At 38.4% G+C, this 10,079-nt stretch overlaps 1 protein-coding gene across 3 annotated transcripts in view; it reads left to right on the top strand.

The window, feature by feature from the left end:
• The window catches only part of MYO3A (myosin IIIA), a 115,809-nt gene that overhangs the window by 58,593 nt on the left and 47,137 nt on the right, over positions 1 to 10,079 (top strand). For all 3 annotated transcript variants that reach the window (XM_027889720.1, XM_027889722.1, XM_027889721.1), the window contains exons 11-17: positions 295 to 394; positions 2,650 to 2,766; positions 3,521 to 3,625; positions 3,710 to 3,793; positions 4,552 to 4,754; positions 7,799 to 7,897; positions 7,998 to 8,112. In XM_027889720.1, coding sequence (XP_027745521.1) covers positions 295 to 394; positions 2,650 to 2,766; positions 3,521 to 3,625; positions 3,710 to 3,793; positions 4,552 to 4,754; positions 7,799 to 7,897; positions 7,998 to 8,112 — 823 coding nt within the window. The remainder of the gene's footprint in view (positions 1 to 294; positions 395 to 2,649; positions 2,767 to 3,520; positions 3,626 to 3,709; positions 3,794 to 4,551; positions 4,755 to 7,798; positions 7,898 to 7,997; positions 8,113 to 10,079) is intronic.

Below are 10,079 nucleotides of genomic sequence, written 5' to 3'. Positions count from 1 at the left end.
GTATTGCATCACTCCAGTGTTGCAGCTGTTGTAGGGATGTGATCAAGCAGGGATCTATACAGTGACAAAGTTCTTCATGGCAGCCGATGCGGGATCAAATCACAGATTTTGAATTGTCAAGTACAAGTGTGCTACACTAAGAAGTAAACTCCTGTTATTCAGGCATTTGTGTGGTTTAATTCAAAGCAGTGGAAAGCTGGAATGTTTCAGCTGAATTACCTTCAAGACGGTTACAGATGCAAGATCTACTCTGTGTTTCCTTACATCAGGAAATTGTATGTCTTTCTTTTCTAGATTTGAACGTATTCATACAAAGAAAGGGAACTACAGTAAGTCACTAGTTTCAAACCAAGAAGAAGTAGATGATTTAGCAACCTTGGAGGTACTGGATGAGGTAAGAACCGTCTTTTTCATGTTTCTGAAAGAGGACTAATCACATATTAAAACACAATGGTGTGCTGTTGATTTTCAAATTCAACTGTATTGTCACACTTCAATTGTGTAAATGTACAATGACGTTTCACCTTTTTATAACAAATATTTTAGATAAGATTTACTGTGTCAGAATGATTCCAACTCAAGCTAAAACAATCTCTGCAGTTACAGCCATAGACTGAACAGTATTTTAACACTATTGGCTTGACAGAATTTATATCACTGGGTTTTCTTTCAGCTAAATATCCAGTTTGCAGTGGTGTGTTAACCTGAAATTAGTCCAGGTCCAAGAATAAGCACCTTCTTCCGTGTTGCTTGAACATCTTGAGTTGTCCTAAACCAGCTTACCATTCTCCTCCCTGGATTCTCCCTGTCTTTATTTTGTTGTGAAGATGCACTGGGATCAATTTATGTCTGCTGAGGCTCTGACCTGTCGATGCCTGTTGGTGAAATTTTGGCAGAATTACTGATACGAGTCTCATTGTTTGTCAAAGTTCAAAAATGAATCTACGAGGAGCAGGGGAACATGCATAACGGTGGGGGGAAGTCTGCTGTGTTTATGCTTTAAGCTTCAAAACCAGAGAGAAGAATCAGGCCACAGCACATTATCTGCAGGTCTTGGAGGCCATCAGTGGTAGTAAATAAACTGTCATTCTTCCTCTACCAGGCTGTGCATATAATTCACATTCTCTTATCTGTAAAATTTCTCTGGTATATTGTATCTTTGTTAGTTCAGAATATTAAGTCTGGCTCTTGAGCTCGTATACTCCATAATGCCCACAGAACATCTTCTGTCTTGAAGAGCTTTGTTATAGTAGCTTAATGTTTCATTAATACTAATTGAACTAATCCAAACTTCCTTCACTGCACAAAGTTCAGATTTAAGTATTTTTTAGTATTGGGAATAGCAATATGCTAGTAAGACTGCTTTCTGTCTTTTACCATGAAACATGTAAACAATCCAAGCTAAAGGGATTTTTCACACAAAAAATATAAACAAGCCAGAATATATCCCATCTCCTCAGAGGTGGAGTATTCTCATATAAGTCCCCAGGAAGCCTCTGTGTAAAGGCAACATTTGACTATGTGATATGTTACTAAACCAAATCCAATTTAAATGTCGTTGACGTGTGAGTGGGAGCTTCTCAGAACTGTATTCTTTCTTCCACTCAAACTTTTCTTCCAGTTTAGATAGCCCATCATCAGAGCAAGACAAGAGAAATTCTATCAGTGCAAGAAATAATTTCAAAAAGGGCAGAAGTTCCCCTAAACTAACTCTGTAATGTGAATCTGGTTATGGCCAAAAGCAAGGAGCTTCCAAAACCAAAAAGGAATGTGTTTAGCAAAAAGTTTATCAAGGTTTTCTCCTTATATTTCCCTGTGAAGGAAATGTAACCTCTTCAGCTATTGAGAATTCAGCCTTTAAATCCATTAACCAGGACACAGCATGCAACACTGAAAAGGTGCATGTGGAGGGAAAGCAGTTCCTTCTGTAGTCTTCTGCTGCCAGTAGTTCTGTTCTAAGAGTATAGGGCCTAAATATTTTCACGTGTACCTCAGAATAGTCTCAAGGCTGGTTTGAATTTCTTCATCCAGCTCTAGGGCCTGTTTTGATTGGAAACCTAACCAGGCAGTTTACATCCTCTGTATGCAGAACATTCTGAGGGAAATTACATCAAGGAATTTGAATGCCACTAAAGGGCCCTTCTTTTTTCCTGGTTCAGGGAGAACTGGCTCTGCAACAGCAAAGAACCATCACAGCAGAGACTGGTTGTTAATACAGAAAGAGGCCTGATAGTTTATGTTAATAGGATCCAAACAGTTGAACATCTGTGTCATATCATAACTGAGAGTAATGTTAGAGCAGGTGTAATGGCAGTTATGAATTCAATCATATGTCTCTTGCTTGATAAGTTACATTAAACTGTGTTAGAAATGTGGGCAGGGCTGTCTCATGGAAACCTCTCATTAACTCATTTTTCTACAGCCAGTTAGGGATCTGTAAGTATATATTCAAAGTGAGTTTGGACACAAGAAATTAGAAATGCCAGTGTTTTTGAAAGTATTACTTTTGATCACGATTGCTTGTATTCCTGACTATTAATACTTTCCCTCCCTATCCTTACTTATTGTAACTATTCGAATGCTTTTTAAGTTTTCCTGATATTCTTTTTTCCCCCATATGATTCAGTGTTCCTGTTCTTTCTCCATCAGAATACAGTAACAGAACAGTTGCAGAAGGGTTATGCTAAGGATCAGATCTACACATATGTTGGGGACATTCTCATTGCTGTCAATCCATTTCGGAACATAGATATTTATTCTTCACAGGTATGAAAATCTAGGTTTGATTATTTTAAACTACCACCGATTTCCACTAAAATATAAATATTTCTGTTATGTATAAAGTAAGGTCATTCTTGATACTTACTTAAGTTCACTCTGAAAAGCAGAATTGCCAATAGAGTTGTTCTTTCAAGTGCATATTGACACACCCTTAATGTGCTGAATTTCAGCACAGAAATGAGAAATATAAAAAAAACCCCTAATTTCTGGTATCTTTATGTCTATAGTGTAGATCATACACCAAACAACCCAATACAATGTCAACTTCTGTGAATTTGTCTCCCCATGATACAAAAGGGGACAGGTATGAAAGTCTGGTCATACAGTAATTTGTCATTATTAATTATCAAGTACTACAGGTATGGAAAAGATCTAAAGTTTTGACAGCAATATCATGCATGAATACTAGGAGGAAGTGAAGCACAAATAAAATTAAATTATAATTTAGTCCTTGATGTCTGGCAATATTAAATGTTCTACTAAATAATTGAGTTTCATAGCATACTCAGGGCTCAAATTATAGAAAATTGCAGTTCATTTTTTTTAGCAGTTCTTATAGTACTAAGTACATACAGATTCATGGTATAGCGAGTGCAGTAGCAGCTCACTCAGAAAATATCACTGCTGGTAACCTTAGCATGCTATACACTAATCTAAAAATAAAACTAAACTCTGATTAAAAGAAAAAAAAAACATTGTTAAGGGACACCAGTAATGTTTTCATTTTTCTTACACTTAGCATTCCAAACTGTACATTGGAGCCAAACGGACTGCCAACCCTCCTCACATTTTTGCTGTTGCTGACATAGGCTATCAGTCCATGGTGACGTACAACTCCGATCAGGTAAAGATGAGGTGTCTTAATTTTATCCTTTGCTAGGCTGAGAGGTGTGAAATGAGCTCAGAGTCTTGCTCTTGTTCTCTGCAGTGTATCGTTATTTCTGGAGAAAGTGGAGCTGGCAAAACGCAAAGTGCCCATCTGCTGGTTCAGCAGCTCACTGTCCTGGGCAAGGTATGTCAGAGGGGATGCCTTTGCTATCTTGTGCCTAAATGACTGAACCTATGGACAGGGCACTGGTTGTGGGGCAAGACTGTCACACATTTTCAAAAGAAAACTGGAACATGATGCTGATCCATCTTTTCCCCCCTCCCTTCTGACGTAGGGTCACTTGAAAATATGTTGGTTTCCACAAGGAAGTACCCACTGCAGTGCAGGCTGTGACTTAGTCAGTTCCCTGTTTTGAGTGTCTTCAAGTCATCCAAACTGTACTAAGTAAACTCCTCTTCCAGCTTTTCACGTCCTTCTACAACCAGATCACTATCAGTGGGACACAGTCATTCTGGGAAGTGGCCACCATAATTGTCCAAATAAAATGCCATTTTTTTGCATGTCCCAGAGAGATGCCAGCAAACTGATGGATTGGTATGGTGTACTGGAACAGTAAGGCGATGCTAAGAAGGATCCTAAAAGCAGATCTCAGAGTGATGAACCACAGAAATTGATCAGTTCTGGTGGTGTTGTTATCATTATGAGTGTTATCTCTTCCAACCAGCCATTACTTCTGAAGATTGCTATATTCTGACAGGTTTCATTACGTATATATATATTTATGTGCCTTTCTTTCCATATAATTCCCATGGGAATGGCTCCCCCGATTACGTCACACTTCACAGTACCAATAAGAAGAGTAAAGGAACACCTTTTGTACCATTTATGAATGTATTTGCATAATTATTGATAATTTGAAGCAATATCTTATTCATATCCAGGCTAATAACAGGACTCTACAGGAGAAGATTCTCCAGGTGAACAACCTTGTAGAAGCATTTGGGAATGCAGGCACTATCATCAATGATAACTCAAGTAGATTTGGAAAATATTTGGAAATGAAATTCACTTGTGGTGGCACTGTAGTTGGAGCTCAGATTTCAGAGTATCTCCTTGAAAAATCCAGAGTTGTCCACCAGGCAGTGTAAGTATAAAAAATGTATTTGACCTAATTAGGGGGTTACAGAGTAGGCCTACAATGCAATAAATCATCTTGGTTCAAAACACAAAGATGAATAAAGTCCCTGTTTCTTTTAATTTTAAGTTACGTATGAATAGCTTATAAATCTGTAAGTTAGCTGAAAACTACTTCTGATTTCACTTTTTTCCATTTTTTTTTATTTCCTGAGTCGTTTAATCAAATATCATAAAAATACATATGTAATATATAAAATATATCAGAATGTGCAAAGAATTAAAAACTTTCTAATAGTTCAGTTCTACATTTCTTTGTGGAATTTTGAAGTATTATGTTGAATGTATCACTTGGATTTAATTCTGCTACGTCTTCTCTAGTACTGTAGTTTATTTCTTTGTTTGCTTGTTTTCTATTTTGGAATATCTTGTAGGGCTTGTTTATAAAGGGTTATGGATCAAAAGTAGAACAGATCCATCTCTGTCATGTGTGTATCTCATAAGAGTCAGAAAAATTTAATTGAATTTCCAATTAAATTTATTGATATGCAGTTTTTGTCCTAATATATAGCATGTCCAAATAACAAATATTTTGGCAAATCTATTTCTGCCATAATAACAATCAGAACAACAGAGTTTGAGACAAGGAGTGTTGTCACTGATTTAAATTTTTCCCCTTGGTGATCACTAATTCATTTTTCACTCTTTTTGTCTTTCTGCATGACCTTGTTTTCTGTTGTAGGTTGGTGAAATGTACAACATCAAAGTATCACTTGGATTGTTTCAATAAACAATTTAAAGTTAGAGGCAATTTTATTAGATGTTGTTTATTTCCTCAGTTGAACATAAGCACAGAAAGTGCTTTTTCAGAATAAATCAGCTTTTTCTTTAAAACACCACGTTTTTTCATAACTTTTAATGGGTCTGTTCTGAGGCTGTCAATTTATATTTATATTTAGTCATATAGTGAGACAGGCAGTTGACAAGGCATTTATGTGCCTCAAGTATTATTTAGGTAGGTGTTTAGGTGTCTGCATTCACAAGAAAATGCCACCAAAGTGTTTAGCATGAGAGCCACTGTAGGAGGTTAAATTTTGAGGAATAAACTTCCAAGGGCAGCTGAAGCTCTTTGTATTGAGCGTGTCGTCTTCACTCAGTTCTCTGTGTGGCTGGTCCATAAAGCTTGTCAGGGCAGAGAACTGGCATTTAGGGACTTCACTGCAAGAAAGTCTTGATCTTCTGAGAGGCCACGACTCCACACATGAAGACCTAGGAATGACTTTTCTTGGAAAACCAGTCAGTCATTACCTGGAAAATGGGAGATCCATGTTCCAGACCCACCTCAAGCCAACAGATTTTGAACCTACAGTTTCCCTTCCCTTTCCAAGAAAATACACAAACCTTCAGTGAGACACAGTGAGATTTCAGAGAGTGTGCAGACCAGTGCTATGCAATCTAAAGGTTAAGATACTGAGGGGAAAGGTAAAAGATCTAATCTGTTCCTACTCCTTAAATGGATCTTGTTTCCTACTACTGGCTCTCCACAGTAAAATATGCAAACTGAGTTGGTACTGGACTCTGATCTAGGTACCCCCTATGCAGAGGACTGCACTGGCTTCCAGTGACTGCACTGGGAATCTCATGAGGTTTAACAAGACCAAGTGCAAGGTGCTGCACCCAGGTACTGATACAGGCTGGGGGATGAACTGATCAAGACCAGCCCTGCTGAGAATGACTTGGGGGTGCTGGTGGAAGAGAGGTAGAACATGAGCCAGCAATGTGCACTTGCAGCCCAAAAAGGCAATCATATCCTGGGCTCCATCAACAGAAGTGTGGCCAGCAGACTGAGGGAGGTTGATCCTGCCCCTCTACTCTGCTTTGGTGAGACCCCACCTTGCAGTGATGCATCCAGCTCTGGGGTCTCCAGTACAGGGAGGACACAGACCTGTTGGAGAAAGACCACAAGAGGACCACCAAGGTGATTAGAGGGATGGAGCACCTCTCCTATAAGGAAAGGCTGAGAGAATAGGGTTTGTTAAGCCTGGAGAAGAGAAGGCTTTGTGTGACCTAATTGTAGCCTTCCAGTACCTAAAGGGAGTCTGCAAGAAAGATGGAGAGAGACTTTTTGCAAGGACGTGCAGTAGGGGCAATGGCTTTAAACTGAGAGTAGGTTTAGATTAGATATTAGAAAGACATTCTTTACTGTGAGGGTGATGAGGCACTGGAACAGGTTGTCCAGAGAAGCTGTGGATGCCCCATCCCTGAAGTGTTCAAGGCCAGGTTGGATGGGGCTTTGAGCACCTGGTCTAGTGGAAGGTGTCCCTGCCCATGCCAGGGAGCTTGGAACTAAATGATCCTTAAGGTCCTTTTCCAAGCCATTCTATGATTTTATGATTTAAGGGTGTTCCTGAGACACACGCCTCAGCTCATGCAGAAAGCAGGGGTTTGAACACAATTCCTTTTTGCCATTCAGTAGTGACTGACTTGGGCATCTCAGGGCTCAGTGATGGCTGCAGATTTTCACCTAAGCATCTTCCTCATAAGGTGCACAGGAAGCTTGAATGTGCAATAAACCTCTGACCTGGGTTTGGGCACCCAGGGCCAAGTCATAAGGCCCTTTGCTGATTGTCTGCTTACATGCTTTCTTAGTTCAGGCTAAAGGACACAGCAAACATACTGGAATTATTGAACAAGGAGTGTATAGCTCTCCTACGGTCAGAAGATGTTTTAAAGTAACTGGAGTTAAGCAGCCCATTTAATGCAGGTGGGTGACAAATGTGCAAGATCTTACAGAGCATCTACCTATTGCATCAAAGGCAGAGGAGCATTTAGCTGCTTGTAGTACCGAGCAGCCACCCTGGCAGTCAGGACAAACACGTAATGGCACAGAAAGGGTGTTCACAGGAACTTCTGTAACAGCTTCTTTCAGAGCCCTTTGTCAGTTTGCATGAGTCTTGCCTGTTATTAAAATAACATTCCATAATCATATGTATGTCATCAGTAAATGTAGCATACTTATATTACTAAACCAGTTTGTTGTTTCTGTTGTTTCAGAGGAGAGAAAAATTTCCATATTTTTTATTATATTTATGCTGGTCTCGCGGAAAAGAAAAAACTGGCACATTATAAACTGCCAGAATATAGACCTCCCAGGTAAAGCAGTTTATTTTTAAATAAATTGATTACTAAAAAATGCACTGTTGAATTCTCAGCCTCATTTGTATTCTAACTCTGTATCCATCAACTCTTTCAGATATCTGCAAAATGATCATTTCAGAATAGTGCAAGATTTCATGAACAATAGCTTTTATAAGTCTCAGTTTGAATTAATTGAACAGTGCTTCAAAGTCATAGGTTTTACACTGGAGGTGAGTGCTGATAACCGTTTTCTTTTGAGAACTTTCATCATCATGGCTAGGCTTTGCAAACAAAGATTTGAGAAGGACCCTACCCATGCTTGCTACAAGCGCGCTGATTTATGAACTTTACCAGCTACCTTAATCAGGAAAAACTTATGTAAAGCATTCAAATAATCTCCCTTGTTATTTTCTTCCTTTAGCAGTATTGTGTTTATGTTGCACAGTCAACTTAACTTTTATATTATACATTTAAATTTTTAAGGTTTTGAGGCATTGATAAACCAATAAAATGGTATTAGTCAATAAGCCTTTGAAATCAGTGAACACAGCACAGCTGAGTAATTAGGGAAAAAAAGATTTTTGCAAGTTAAATGCATAGAAAATGATGTTGTAACTGTTTATCAACCACTAATTCTAGGCCTGTGAATATGAGACTCATCTCTGTTTTAAGAGGAAGTCCATGGAGGGAGTTCTAAAAATTCATTGCATTGATATGAGTATTGATGAACTCAATATATTTTCACAGCCCCAGAAATAAAATTGAATGGAGCTCTTAGGTCTGTTTGGAGTGAATCTCGTCACTAAACATTAACTGAACCCGTTCTTTCTTTATGATCTTATATCATTGTTTTGCTGGCCATTAAATTCCTCTTCTCAGTCTGTTGTTGGTAGAATTAAAATTTAAAAAAGGACTCTGAATTTATAAAGTAGGATGCAAGAGAAGGAAATCCTATCCTGTGCTTTGGTTCTATCTTAGGAGAAGAGGTGCATCACAGCTGTCATTTACTGCTGACTTAGTTTATCATAAACAATAATAGGGGTATGATCAATATAGTATCTGTGACATACAGCACTAGTGCTGCAGAATGGACATATGTTTTAATTTCTCCAACAAAACTGCATGTGGTAAGGATATTTTCACAGAAAATTACTTACTGACCATTTCTGGCTTTTCTCAATGTAAATATTTGAAATAGATAACAAAACAGATTTATCCACCTATGCTATTCCTCCATAATCATTTTGCATTAAGTCACAATAGCAGTGGCATTCACAGTCTCTTTCTCCTCTACATGTTATTCGCAACTGCACTTAGTAATATCACACCTGTACTATCACATTCTTTCACCTTTGCTTTCACCTTTCCAGAAGCAGCCTGAAAGGACATGTATGGTTCAGCACCAATAGCAGTTTTATCGCAGCAGCAGAGACCTCGATAAGTCCTAATTTAAACCATGAAAAGCAGCAAATCTGTTTTTGTTACCAGCTCTTTTGTTCATTTGGATGGATGGAAACAATAATCCTGATCATCCAAAAGAGATCTTCCATACATATTGAAGATCCAGTTAGAACTAGGTCACTGGCAGCATTGTGCAGATCTTCACTTGATTAACTCATCAAACCACCACGAGCTGAATCTCTAAAGGAATTATTTACCAGTAGAATCCCCGTAGTTTCAGAAGCAGGTTGAGTGCTGGAGGCAACCTGCTTTTGGCTGCATGTGAGCCCCATCCATGTTAGCCTGTCTCACATCCTCCACAGGGTGAATTAGCCTGTCTGAAGCTGTGTTTGCAAGAGTGAAGGAACATTCTTCTTCCCTCACTGAGGTTCTCATATCAGATACGTATACATGTGCAAAGACAATTTTTTTTCAGTGAGAAAAAGATCCTCCAAGACAATGAATTCCTTTCCTAATGACATTTGTCCCAGTGCACAGAGGAACTTTCATATAAGCATGTTCAGTGTTATATTAGCAGAAAGCCATGGTCAGAAAAAATTCTCCACTCCAATTAAAACTGAGACCTAAACAAGACTTTTTTTTTTTTTAATTTGAAATTTGATTTTAACTGATTGGCAAATTTTAATAGCAAATACTGTCAGTACTCCCTGTCTTAAAATGAGACTGTTTTATTTCAGGCTGCATAGCAAAATTAATAGAAAAAAGGACTGCCTAAGGGGAACAATAATCATGCTGT

Source organism: Empidonax traillii, unplaced genomic scaffold (genome assembly GCF_003031625.1).
Source record: "Empidonax traillii isolate 1590-97213 ecotype Southwest subspecies unplaced genomic scaffold, ASM303162v1 scaffold271:size677799, whole genome shotgun sequence".
Classification (NCBI taxonomy): domain Eukaryota; kingdom Metazoa; phylum Chordata; class Aves; order Passeriformes; family Tyrannidae; genus Empidonax; species Empidonax traillii.
This window is presented reverse-complemented; position numbering and strand designations above follow the sequence as displayed.